General features: G+C 38.3%; 1 protein-coding gene across 2 annotated transcripts in view; it reads right to left on the reverse strand.

Annotated features, from left to right (window-relative positions):
* The window catches only part of TBC1D22A (TBC1 domain family member 22A), a 373,643-nt gene that overhangs the window by 255,110 nt on the left and 103,547 nt on the right, over positions 1-14,986 (reverse strand). For both annotated transcript variants that reach the window (XR_011854935.1, XM_072147091.1), the window contains exon 9: positions 3,320-3,434. Coding sequence is in view for 1 of the 2 variants with exons in the window: in XM_072147091.1 (XP_072003192.1) it covers positions 3,320-3,434 (115 nt within the window). In the remaining variant the exon portion in view is untranslated. The remainder of the gene's footprint in view (positions 1-3,319; positions 3,435-14,986) is intronic.

Consider the following 14,986-nt stretch of genomic DNA (forward strand, 5'->3'; position numbering starts at 1 on the left):
TCAGTTCTAGGGAAAGGGGGTGATTTGAAATTTTAGGTTTTTTTATTATAATTTTTTTTTTAAACTTTTTAAAATTTTTATTAATACTATTTTTCAGACTCCCTAGGGTACTTTAACCCTAGGTTGTTTGATCGATCCTATCATATACTGCCATACTACAGTATGGAAGTATATGGGGATTTTCTTCCTCATTCATTACAATGTGCTATCAGCACATTGTAATGAAGGGGTTAAAACGAAATAGCCTCGGGTCTTCGGAAGACCCGAGGCTACCATGGAGACGGATCGCCGCCCCCCCGATGACGTCACGGGGAGCGGCGATCCCAGGTAAGATGCCGGCGGCCATGCGTCGCTATCTGTTTGAGGCTGCCGGCAGCTTTGCCGGCAGCCCACGCTGTAAAAACACCCGCGATCGGTGCTAGCACCGATCGCGGATGTTACCGGTAAGCCTTTGCTGCAATATGCAGCAAAGACTTACCGGCTATGGAGAGGGCTCAGCCCGTGAGCCCTCTCCATGCAGCGCGACGCGACCGCCGCCGTGAATACACGGCGGGCGGTCGCGAACCGGTTAAACATATGAATATATATATATATATGTTACCAACTTCCTTCTAAATTAAAAAATAGTATCCTAGAAAACTATAAAAGCTGCTAACATTACAAATCAGGAGCCCATAAATGAATAAAATGTGTTATGAGATCCAGCTGTGCTATTACGGTAAATACGGTAAGAGTTCATGTATTGGTCACTGCATGTAGAAGGTAGATGGTGCATAAGAAAAAAAGAAAAGAAGACTAAGAAATATGAATCCTTGTAAACAAACCCCTCTTGTATTTGGCGAGAAGATAAATACGTATTTGTGTTCACCTATGATCTTGACACAGATGCTACTGCATTAACAGTCACTTGGGTCCTACAATGCAAGTTGCTGGCAAAGTAGTTAAGACAAACTTATTTACCACATTAATTAAATGGTCTATTTAACATGGAATATCAATTCTCTAATCACATCTCAGCTGAACTTCTTATTTCAATTAACAACTCTAAAGTCTTCCAACAGAGATCCAACTGCTCTAGGATCATTAAGAACATTTTCATTATCTGTCAAATGAGGGAGTAAAAGGCAAAAACTGCAAGCACTCTCAGGAGTAGGCCTCTACCCTACTTAAGAGATGATTAGGGAGTAAGCAGCAGTAGTTCTCATTAGTTGCTAAGCAATGAATAGACCGCCAATGAAACAAGAATTGGAAACAAAGAAAAAAGGTGTTTCCATGCAAATCCAAACTCAAGGGCAGCTTGCCCTTTTCTATTAACACTACACGTGACATTACCACACAGTGTATCTTCCCAAGTCAAGGAAAGGTGAAACAGGAAACTGGAAAAGCGTTTCCTATTAAGAGCAGCCGTACCGCACTGCATAAACCTATCCATTAAGCTGGATATTAGTGGTCTGTTGAAAACAGATTCGAGCTTCAGATTGTTTATACCCAGTCACCAGATGGGATGAAAAAATATACAATTTTTAGTTTTACCAAATTCCTGACCATAACAACTACTTAATACTTTTTATAAATATATATCAACATCACAAAATAAAGTTACAATCTGAGCACAGATACTAGATTCAATAGTAAAAAATCTACCACATGATTTAACCTCTACAAAGCACAATCGCCTTAACACACATGTTCTGTCCATTTCTGTAATGGTGCAATTTATCCAAAACTAAAAACCATGCATAAAGAGTCTTAGAGCTATAAACCTGGTGTAATCTGAAGGAATGAGAGTCATATTTGGTATATAGGTGAGATGTCACGTAAAAGAGGGAATCCTAGAAAGGATATTTCAATTCATTAAAGGAAACCTACCATATGTTTTTATGCATTGTGAACCAAAACATACATTGAGAATGCTGCAGCTACACTGATGCAGAAACATAATCCCTGACCCAACAAGATATGTTTCTGCATCTGTGTTGCTAAAGCATTCTCAAGGTATGTTTGTTTCACAATGAATAAAAACAAATGGTAGATTTCCTTTAAACCATTTTCTTGACCTTAAGATAAGATGTGCTCATAACTGAAATTGAAATGACAAAAATACAACCCCGTTGCTTACATTGGCACATCATCACAACTAGCATTTGAAACAACTGTCACTCTGAAACTGGACCAACAACATTAAACCTGTTTTTAATTGGAAGCCAACAACAGTTATTTCCTTGGCGGTTGTTGTTTCATAGAGGTGAGTAGGCGTTATAGAAATGACATAGCACATTGATGTAAATGTGAATGCAAACACCAAAATCAGTTTTCCTACACTGTCGGGTCTCTGTTCTTGAAATAGTAGCTAATCAAGATACTTTTGGGAATGGGGAGCCCAAAGATGGTTCCTATATCCATGGTGTGGTTTAACAAGGGATTTAAAAAGGTCATTATTAATATGGGTTACCTGGTTTGTACCAAGATCAAAGGCCTAGGGCTACATTCACACGCAAGTATGATTTCTCCTATCCTGTATTTCTGCGCTGTATGAGTCCGCATAAAACCATATGTACGTGACCTTTTTCATTTGTATGTGCAAATATGGCGCCGTATCAGTACAAAATATGGTTGGATGGCGAATGATGGATGGCTGACTAATGGTTGGCTGACAGAATGCACCTCCCACTGGTTCTGGATACTCCAAGTATATATTGGAAGCATACAGTGCACAACTGTACGCAGCATGAATTTTATACGTTCCCATTGACTTCTATGAAGCATACGGATGCAAATACATGAGAAAATAGGACATTCTTTATATTTGTATACGGCTCAAAAACGGTACAGTACAGTGCACAGTACGGCCATTCAATGGATGGTTGTATGGTCCGCTGAAAAGGAGGAGGAAGTACAGTACCTGTATATATGGCCATATATAAGGCCGTTTTCACACGTTCGTGTGAATGTAGCCGGTGTGTCAGATTCTAAAATTGAATCTTGATTTGTTACTTTATTAGTGATGACATATAACATAAAGCAATGAAAAGATTTACCAAGAAACATTAGAAAAAATAAACGTGGTTATGAGTAGCACTTGACATTATCCCGGTAGTCGATCAGAGGCACAACATCAGCACTAAAATCACTAATTAAAATCCCGCAATCACTTGTAAATAAGAAAGATCAAAGAACTGGCTGCCATTTTACCCAAAATTTCATTTAATAAAAAAACATTTACCTGCGTAATATGAATGAGATCTGATTCTTACTCAAGTAATCTATTGATCACAGAATTAAAGATGTACAAAACCAATATGTTCTAGAAATAACTTACCAACATAGTCCCCAATAAATACAACAAAGAAAGGTGTAACAAGGTCATTTATTCCTTGGACATAACCACTGGCTGGATGTCTGATTGCCCATATGAACAAAATCCTTTCAAAGATCTGCAAAAAAGATCAAGTCCATAAGATACCACACATTTAACAAATGAACATGAATTAATTTGAGATTAGGAACATTTTTTTTTAAACACACAATAATACAGTAATATCACAGTGTACTGGTGTTTGAAAAGTGCAGTTGTCATCTGTGTTATACTGCCATGGTAGGTGCTGACACTTAAATGGTGTAGCCTACTAGGTAATAGGGGAAGCCCTGGGAGAGTGTTGGTGAACTTCCACATAATCTGCTGCTTCAGAAAAATTCAGAAAAATTCTGTTTGAAGGAAAAGCCTACTCTTTGTTGTGTTACATTTAAAACAGAGATAATATGAACATTAAAGGTGTTATCCAGGATTGATGTACATTTATTGAATGTACAAAATGTAAATAACAATAACAGGGAGGCTGAGGATGTTTTTCAGGATTTATTATAATAGAAAAAAAGGTGTATGCTGAGAAAGGGAGGGGGGGGCATAAAACAATAAACACCTTATAAATACCTCCCCTTGGGCTACCATTCACCTGAAAGGCCACTGTTTACTGCCAGCCTCTTGATGTTTAAAGAGGCTATGCTGCCATCCTGACCCTCGCTGTGCGTCTGTGTGTAGCAGTGGTGTGGCTCTAGTGGGGATGGAAGTACCAGCCTCTGTAAACAATAACAGACCAGCAGTGAAGGAGGGGCGTAACTAAGTTGGTAGCAGCCCCTAAATGTCCCACAGTGTCAAGGGGCCAGTCATCCAGCCTGAAACTAAAGAATGGAGGATGTGCACCATTATATAGATATTAAGCTGCACATTGTACAACACAATATGTATACAACATATATATGAATATATGCTTTATGTGTGTGTATGTCTGTGATGTGTATATACTGTAAGTGTGTTTATATGCTGTACACCTGTATATGGCAGGGGGCCCCATTCAGAAGTCTGCTATGGGGCCCTGCCTCTTCTAGTTACACCCCTGCAGTGACTTATGGCTCTGCGGGTAAACGAGAGCACCACATGAGATGAGCAGAAGAGGTTATTGTTTTATAGCCACGAACACAGGCATGTATATAAAATTTTAATCCTAGACAACCCCTTTAATAACCTAAACAGTTTTGTCATGATTATTGAATAAGGCATTGGTTATGCTCACATTTTATTTTGCTTTCTTCTGCACAGTAAACACTGCAGCAATCATCAGAAAATGCTATATATTTGTTAATTTGGCATCTAATCGGTCTCATTATTGCAGGATTAAAGGGATCTGAATACATTACAGTGATTTAGCACAACTATATGACAATGGAAATGCTTGGCTTTAAAAAGATAACAAATAATGTGTAGTATAAATATAAAGACAAAAAGAAAAGAAAATGATGAACATAACATTAGATCCTAAAGAGATTACAAGAAGAACCAGGACAAGTATTAAAAACCATATGAAATAAATGCTGTGGAAAGAAGAAACAATATAATGGGAGAAGGAAACATAGAAAGATAAAGATCTTAAAATAGACAAAATATTTCAATGCAGTCATGATGCTGAATTGATGGCTTCAAATAATAAAAACCTAAAAACTTTATATAGAATGGTAAAGATCACATACTCACAGGCGAAGTAAGCAACTGTTATGACAACACAAAAGAGGTCTAGTTTTAGATTTTACAGTGAATAACATGCCATAGACAGATATTCCATGATCTATTATTTAGAACAAAAAATATAGCAGTGGAATACAACTCTATCAACTGAGCCAAGATAAAAGAGGATAGTGAAGCTCTTCAGATGTAATCACATGCCCAGAAAAACAAAGCGCAGAACTGTCCGCTATATGAAAGTCTCTCTGGGTCCTAATGGATGGAAAAGATGAACTAAAATGATGTGATCCCTTTGATTTTTAGCATTATAGCTGACTTTTCGTGTGATCTTGAATGCTAACAAAGATGTAAGAAGAAAATTAAATTACAAAGAAGCTTTATTTGCAAAGAAAGGATTTGTTATTTTGGACAACCCCTGTTGGTATACTCTATTAGGCCAAATCCACATTATAGAGAATGGACTGTCCTGTTGGATGACTTATTACAGTTTGGTTATTACTGTATATCATTATCCACTAAAAACCCTTAACAACTTGGTCATAACCAGGTGAGTTAGTCATTTTTTTATGTCACGAAAAAACAAACTAAAATAGAGAAAATCTCATCTCTTTAGCATTGTCATCTTCTCAGAGGCATAACTTTATTATTTATTTTTCTGTTGACATGGCTGGTTAAGGGATTATTTTTTGAGTGACCAGTTATCTTCTTAGTGGCATAATTTTGGCACACAACTTTTTTTACAACATTTTTGTAAAGAGATTTTATGAAAAATTAACATTTTGCAATTTTTTTTTTCTTTTACAGGTTTACCAAGTGGTCCAATAATGTTTCCAATGTATTGTGCAGATTATTATGGACCCTGTGATACCAAATATGTGGGTTTTTTTGTGATTTTTTTACTTTATTAGTTATGTATATGTAATATGTTGTGTTTAGGGTACTTTCACTAGGTTTGTTTATTTTTATTACTGGGTCGTATTTCCAACAGGTCAGCTTGAACAAGCAATCCTCTTGTTCCTTGGTCAAGCTTATATACAGCTAACACACTGCAATACAAATGTATTCCAGTGTGTTATTTAACAGTTACGCATGCTCAGTTATTTGCAGTCGGGTCCTCCCCGGAGGCAGTGCCTATTAAAAGGTAACAATCCTTAAAGGAGTTTGCCCATGAAAGAAAATTCTCAAATTTTAATCCCCTATTGATGTTTACACAATAGAGATATTTTTTAATCCATTACTTTACAATTTTAATCAGTTTTATTGATGTTTCTTATCACTCCCTAGGCTGGTCAGGGTAAAATTCAAGAGTGTGGGCGGGGACTCTCTAAGCAGACACTTTATGATTCCTCTGTGCTTTAAGATACTGTGGTTAGTTTATCAGGGTCCAGGATTATATACACTGTTATTTAGCTTTTAAACATTCATCTGACACATGAGAGATGAGACAGATGAGAGATGATTAGATGCATATAAAAAACAATGACATTCTATGCTCTCTTTCAGCCATAACAAACACAGTCAACTCTGCTGTGCCTCCCTCCCTTGGATAAAGACATTATCTTGCCTGTAGGTAAGTCTCTTCACACTGTTGCTTGCCGGCAGGAAGTTGGTGTGTGTGATCTTGTCCTGGAATGCAAGGGGAGGGGCCAATGCAGAGAGGAGCTCACTACAGCATCAGACAGGAGAAGAATTGGTCCTGCCCAACCCAAGACTTCTGATTTACAGTCGGATCCCGGGCAACAAAATTGTATACAACAGGTCTGATAAAGACAGGTTGGAATTATGTCTGTCAAATGTTGTATTTTTGTAAACAGTGGATTAGAGAATGCTGAGAAAACAGTTTTCCAGCGTCTTGTTTCTGCTCTTTTTTCTGCAGTTCTTAAAGTGAACATGTCACCAGATTTACAGATGTCACCCGTGTTACAGAAACTGCTTAAATCACCATCTTTGTGGGGTTTTCCTTTCAGAAAGTTTAGTTTTTAGATTTGGTAATGCATCTTTCCTTCCAATTCACCAATAGGAGGCTGTTATTATCCCCCATGCAAGAGCCAGTTCAAATCCCAGTTAGGTCTTCAGTAATTACCTTCAGTAATTTTTTGGGGAAAAGTGGGTGTGGTCCAACACACAGAATAGAAGCAAGTCTTTCCATGATACCTTAACTCTGTAAGGACTTGCACCCGTTCTGTGCATTTGACCACTCATGGCTTTGGCTCAAAATAACTGAAGGAAATAATTGAAGACATAATGGAGATGTGAACTGGTAGGTATAAAGCATACCTACAAGGATAAATGCCTACATATAAAGCATATCTCCAGTTAGCTATAAACTTCTTAGACCATTGTACCGTAGTGTATAAAGTTCCTCATCTAGGTTTAAAAAGTAAGTGCTTTATGAGCTTTATTTGCTTCATTCATATGAAGGCTGAATTTGTGAATTTCTGTATTTCTCTGTAGATTGATCATGCTAGTTTATGTGATCTCAGGAGCGTTGATGCCATTTGAATTGAAAATAAAAATAAATCATTGCTGTGGACTATTCATTAATATTACTCTTAATATTGCCTTTTCCATGAAAACACAGAGAAGCAGGTGTAGTAAATGTGCAAAAACGGAATCTGGGAGCACAACAGGTTTCATTGTAAAAATATTTTGTACAACTAAAAGTATAATTGATCAATAAATGTAACCCCTGCCCTAACACACACAGTGTAGACGATGTTCTACACAAGCGGACAGTGAAGTTCCGCCACAACTCAGACAACTCTTTATCATTTAACTTATTTTTTCCACTTGAAAAACTATAATAGGCATCTAAAATGATTTCTTACCTTCAAATGTAATATTGAGCTAAATATGCCAAGTCACAACAATTTCAAAATAAACTGCATATTCCTATGCATTATTCATAAAACTATATTTACGTTTTTATGTCTAGTTTTCCATGGTGTGTGAAAACGAGATAACACTTTCCTTCTGTACAACATATCTAAAAGTGTCCCCTGGCTTGCAGGGTATATCATATTTGAATGATACTGTAACAAACCACTCAGGCTGATTTACATTAGTTTTCCCTTTTAAATGTACCACAGGAAGTTGTGAACAAAAAAATTACTTGTTAGGTAACCTATATAATATTTAAATAGAAAATTTTAACAATGGGAAAGTTTACTACAAACTTAAGACTACACAGTTATAAACAGTGGTGTGAAAAAGTAATTGTCCCCTCCCCTTAGAACATAAGTTTACTGTGTTTTCTCATTTGGGAACCCAAGTTCAGTTTCCCTAGCCTCACCCAGGCCTAATTACTGCTACATCTCTTTTTAAAGAAACGAAGTACTTAAATAGGACCCTGCCTGACAAGCTGAAGTAAACCACAGGATACTCAGACGTTAGACATCATGAGGAGATCCAATAAAATTAAGGAACAAAGGACAATATGGAGAAGATTGTAAACCCATAACTAAAGCTGCGGGACTCAGAACCACCATGAAATCAGGAAAGGTGCATATACTTCTTCACACCACATTATAAAATTGCAGAGGTAGATGTTGGAGATAATCTGGCACATCTTCAGACTGTTTGTCTTAAAGTATATCACCTATTTCAATGCTTGGGTTAGATCAAAAAGAAAAAAAATACAATTTTGGAGCATAATGTCTCCGCTTAAGCCACACCCCATTTGAGAAGCTCAACGATTTATTGTCTAAATCGCCCAAAAAAAGTGTTACATTAGTGGTAATTTGTGCAACTTTCACCAGAATTATAGCACATTCTGGTCACATATAGCACATTCTTGTGTCATATTTCACTATGCACTTTACCGAATGATATATGTAGTATGTTACATGTATTAGATGTATTCGCTTATAATCATTCACACTTAATCATGTGTGTGTAACAGTTGTGTAATACCCTGTGGGATAGTAGGATGTCCGCCAAATTTTCTATAATAAGTAGGTTGTTGCGGTATGGGATTATTAGAATCCCTTCTGATCTTAGTTAGGCTGTGACCTCATCATTATTTTGGAAAATGTCCTGGGAGCTGACAGGATGCCGAAGAGTAATGTCCTGAATTGAAACTGAAGAATCTGTTTGTGAGAAATTAAGATGTTTCATGGATGGGTACATGGTAATAAAAATCTCTTAAAATTGATTATACACATATAAGCATTCCTTATTCCTTGAGGGAGTTGCTGAACTCACCAACTCCATCTTGAAGACAATATTGATGATTAGCAGTTTCATGTTTATAAATCAAACAAAATGTCCTGTTCGGCTATTTCACAAGAAAAAAGGTGGAGAAGAAACACTTTCCTTCTTGTATGTTGTTCCACAGGAGTTAAGTCAGCTTAAAAAAATTTTTTTGTTGTGGCGGGAGGGGGGGGGGGGGTCTAGGGCAAATTGCTATCCTACTTCTAGCAGGGTGTCGAGTTCTGGAGCCGCTCAGTTTGGTTTTTGTTCTTACATTTTCATCCTACTGTTTCATCCATAAAGCCCAGCACAATGAGTTCAAGAGGCAACCTCTTTGGCTGAGAGTCTGAAACTATAATATACTAAATATTGAAGCAGAAACTACTAAATATTGAAGCAGAAGTTCTTTGTAAGTTCTATTTTTCAGGTGGTCTTCAAGTTAACCCTGCCAAAGGTTCAAGGGGTTTACCCACAAAGACAAGTTAGGACCTATCCACGGGATAGGGCCTAACTTGCTAATCAGTGGGGTTTCAGTGCTGAGACCAATGGACCCTTCATCGCTTCTCAGATTAATGGAGCAGATGGCCGCACATGTACCTTCTGCTCCATTAATCTCTATTTATTAGATCCATTAATCTCACCGATCTCCGTCAGCTCCATAGAAAATAATGTCATGCGCGGCCGTCTGCTCCGTTACTCTTATGGAGCGATGAGGGGTCGGTCGAACTGAGCACTGAGGCCCCCACTGATCAGCAAGTTACGCCCTATCCTGTGGATCAGATATGCAGTGGCATTGAGCTTTCAATTGATGAAGAATGGCCCCATCATCTTTGTACCCCATATACCACACTACATCATTTTTTTGGTCCGAACAACCTTAGAGGGATCTATCCAATGTGTATTAGTTTCATTCCAATAGCGGTGGTTTTGTTTGTTAACTTCACCATTCACAAAAAAAGTTTGTCTCATAACTGAACATAATGTTCTTTTTAAACTGAGGCTCCAGTTCCAATATTTTTTGCCTATTCTGCAAATTCAGTGCACCAATCTGGGTTATCCTCGTTGAGATGCTGCAGCAGCTGGATTTTGGAAGGCTGCCATTTATGAGTAGCTAATATCCGCCGAAGGGATGTTCGACTCTCCAGTGACATGCGGTGACTGCTACACCGTAGCCTCTTGCTGAATGAAGCTAGGACAGCCATTGATGTTTCTTAATTTGTGATGGTTTTCTTGCGTTCACATTTTGGCAAATGCAGCAGTGAACTGTAGCATGGAAAATAGTTGGTCTCATGGGGTGTCTCGCATTAAATTGAGTACAATAACCTGGGTACCGCGTTCACCAGACATCCACACAATTTCTATCCGCTCCTCACGTGTTAAACTTAACATGTCAATGGCTATAAACAAAGATATGGTCGCCATAGTTAACAACCATCTTGAAAAGTTTTACCCCTCCTATATCCTAGTGGGCCACAAACAGGAAGTTGACATAAACAACCATTCCCATTTTAGGTGTGTCCATATAAATATTATACTGTTATATATTTTTGTACTAATCCTCTACTTCTACTTCCACACAGCTCTTGAGATCCATCTTTTAATGTGAATACTACATTTGGTTGTTCTTTGGTTGAATTTGAACCCCTATATTGTGGAAGGTTTAGTCATTTTAGTTAATTAAAGGGGTTGGTCACAAATCTTTGGGAAGGCCAAACATGATTTTTGCCACCTTCGTAATTTTCTTAAAGAAGGGTGTCAGTTAGTTAATAGGGCTCTATAGGAACCGGTCACTTGTATATATGAATATGTGGTGACAGGTACCCTTTAAGTGGTCAATGGAATAACCATTTAACCCCTTCACGACTGGCATATAGCCATGTACATCCTTTGTACATATACCGTACAGAAAGAAATGTCTATAAAATCCATGACAGAGGCCAAATTCAAACAGCTATAACCAGAGATATACACTAAAAATGGAGGAGATAAAAAAAGTATTTTATGTACAGCTTTCTATTTCTGAGATGTCCCATTGCAAATTTAAGAGTGGATATTTCAATTTCTGTGAAGCATCCATACATATTATGGGGAGATTCTCCTATTTAATATGATACCAGTTTTGTGTTTCTAGGTGTAGGGTTCAGGAGGCAGAATGTAGAAGGAGCTGTAGAAAAGACTGAGCTTGCAGTTTGCAGAATTGTAAAAGTACATGCACCCTCTGAATTTGTAGCTGAACTTAGGGAAAGGGTGATGGAATGATGCTGTACATATTTATAACATTTTGGCAAGTTTATGTCATTTTGTTATTTTAATCTACTTTAAAAAGATGAAAGAAATACATTGTCATTTAAAATAGCGCATAACAGAATTGCAAAAATTGACCTGGACATTCAGGCACCAATGACCCTCAGTCCCAAAGGGGACCAACCAGCCAACCAGCACCTGGACTCGAATACAGACAGGTGTCTGCTAAGTAAATGAATCTCAAGATTCTGACATGGCGTATTCATTTTCAGTATATTGTATGTTCTCTGAGTACAGCAGTGCCCTAGTCATAAATGGTCAGTGACAACTACTGAAGAGGGAGAATAGTCGTATTGCCTTAGAAGGAACGGGAGACAATCATTCTATACCCATGAATACTTTCAATAATGTTGACCACAGTAGTAGACAGTTCCGACCATGGCAAGAAATGTAAAACAAAGAGTGACGTATCTTTATTTTGACTTGTTTTTTTTTGCTTCTTCCGTGTTTCTTTTTTGTTTTTGGGCCTTTTTAGGTACATTGATACGACTACACCAGGGTCTTATAAAGTTAGCAGGTGGATGTTCCTATTGTACAATTCCTAAATGTATCTAGGTTTCTTTAATTTACTGGAAAAAAGTCGCAAAACAAAGACTTTTTAGGTACAAAACATAATACAACTGACTGAATGCTTAGTTCCTAAAAAGTAATTAAAAATATAAGAAAAACCCGCAAAAAAGAGACAAAGAAAGCGAAAATTAGACTCGCCAGTAATTTGTTTTCCCATTTAGTTCATCATGACATCCCCACCTGAAGGATTACCCCTTGACCTTTGCAGGGACAGAAAGAATTGAGGTTAAATGTCCCTCCCTTGCATCCCTCTCCAGTGTCTATCAAATAACGACACCAATGAAGGATACAAGAGGTTAATTAGCATGTTACTTGACACACAATAACACCATACAGATAGGTATCACAGCAAAAGAGATGGGAAAAATCCAAGCAGTCATGGTGGACTAAATGGAAAACGAATAACCTGTGAGACTAATTAGCGCTTTCCCTGACGTCCCCACTTGAAATGTACAAGATGATTAAGAATTTTATTTAGGGTGGGACTACCGTAGGATTTTTCTACCAAATGATAAGTCTCTAGCAGATTGTAAATCTGGGTGATAGTGTTTAGCAAAAGTTCCGGTGGTGGACCAGGTCATAGCTTTGCTTATTTGTGATACTCTTGCTCTTTCAGCCCATGAGGTAGCCATTGCCCTGGTGATTTTGCTTCAAGATTTGATGGTACTTCTAAGCTCTGGAGTATATAGCAGTCCTGGATGGTCTGCCTTCCATCGGGTGATGGTAATTTTTGAAGCTTTCCTACCTTTATGCTTGCCCTGGAATAGAAGAAACAAATTTGAGTGCATACACCAGAATTTTGTTATTTCTAGATAGTAGAGAACCATCCTTCTGATGTGCCATTTAGTGCCATCCTTCTGGTAATTTTGGAGTTTGGCAAAAGAAGAGCAATATAATTTCCTGGCTTCGGTGAAACTCAGTCGTCACTTTGGGAAGGAAACTGGGGTCATGCATTAGTGAGACTCTGTCATCTAAGATTTTAAACAGTGGTTGGGTGGAAGAACCAGTATTTTTTAGTCGCGCTGCTACTTTGTATAAATCTGGTGGATATAGTGTATATTGGTGTCAGTGTAGGTTTAAATACACATAGATGGCTATAAGGTATTATACAAAAGACATTTTATTTGACAATACTTTAGCTCAGAGGTAATCGGTAAGGCAGATATACTGTTAGTGGACGACGCGTTTCGGGGAGAGTTACCCCTTCTTCAGGTCCAGATACTGTCTGAGCAAATGGTTCCGTGATGCACAGAGGCTCAGGGGCCAAGGAATGTAAGAAGCTATAGATGACAAGGATATTTAAGTAAATAAGTTCTCTATGGAATGGTACAGCTGCAGCCTAGGGAGAACGGCATGCAGTCTGGGAGGGTGTGTATTCCGAGGCTCAGAATACACACGCTCCCAGACTGTATGCCGTTCTCCCTAGGCTGCAGCTGTACCATTCCATAGAGGACAAGGATATTTAAGTAAATAAGTTATCTACAGCTTCTTACATTCCTTGGCCCCTCTGCCTCTGTGCATCACGGAACCATTTGCTCAGACATTATCTGGACCTGAAGACGGGGTATTTCTCCCCGAAACGCGTCGTCCACTAACAGTATATCTGCCTTACCGATTACCTCTGAGCTAAAGTATTGTCAAATAAATTGTCTTTTGTATACCTTATAGCCATCTATGTGTATTTAAACCTACACTGACACCAATATACACTATATCCACCAGATTGATACAAACTAGCAGCACAACTAAACATACTGGTTCTCCCACCCAACCCCTGTCTACGACATCAGGATACTCTCCTGCATACCAGTTGTCTGCGGCAGCTTCAGACCTCAACTTTCTCCTTCTAAACACGGTGCACTGTACATAAACATTATTATCCAAGATTTTAAGATCAGGTTCATTAATGGAAAGCGCAAGATAATTCCCAAGGTGGAGTTTTAATGGGAATAATAAGTCTAAACATAGCAGATGCTTTTAGGAATCTTCTTACCCGTCTTTGTTCAGCAAGAGAAATATCGAAGAAGGTGCTGAGGGCTGAAACCTGGGCATAGCCAAAGTCACAGGTTTCCTACTTGCCTGTAGGGTAATAGTGACCTTGTCTGATAGTCCTTTGCCTCTTTACATCTGTTTCTCATTATCCTTGTTGATATAACATATTGGGTCCTGATATAGAAAAAGCCATGGTCCGTAATGCTGGAAACTCTTTTTTGGCCAGAGAGGAACTATTAGAATGATCTTCAAGTTCTCCAGTCTGATTTTTTGGACAGTCTTTGAGATCTGGGGAAACAAAGCAAATGCGTATGCTAGCTTCGTATGTCAACTGTGACTGAAGGTGTCTAGGAGATAGTTGGGAGTTTCTGTAGAGAAAAGAAGTTATCCGTCTTCTTGTTTTCTCGGGTAGAAGATCAGAGGGACTCCCCATTTCTGCATCAATTGTGAGAATAACTCTTCATTAGATTGTGCGGGTCTATTGTGTGTCTACTCACGAAGTCCGCTTCATTTTTTTCTGAATCTTTGAGATGGATCACAGTCAGGGATAATACATTCTTCTCTGCCCACTGGAAAGTATTTTTTGATAGATGGAGAAGGTCTGAGGAATGTGTGCCTCAGGCAGTCCACTGTGGTCACATTGTGCAAGAGTATTTTGAGGTTCTGGCCTTGAAGCTGGTCTGAGCATATCTTAAAGGTCACCTATACTGCCCTCAACTCTCTGAAGTTCGAGGTTTTTTTCATAGTTATCGAGACCATGAACCTTTCTGGAGGTTTCGCTCCCTATCCTGATTTGCTTGTATCTGTCTTCCATTTTAGTCCCTTGACTTCATTCTCCCTCTGCTTCCACCAGTTAGGGAGTTTCTTTGCATAAGTGGGGATCTTTACCTTCTTTTCCAATTGTTTTACTTC

The sequence above is a fragment of the Engystomops pustulosus genome, chromosome 4, assembly GCF_040894005.1.
Source record: "Engystomops pustulosus chromosome 4, aEngPut4.maternal, whole genome shotgun sequence".
NCBI lineage: Eukaryota > Metazoa > Chordata > Amphibia > Anura > Leptodactylidae > Engystomops > Engystomops pustulosus.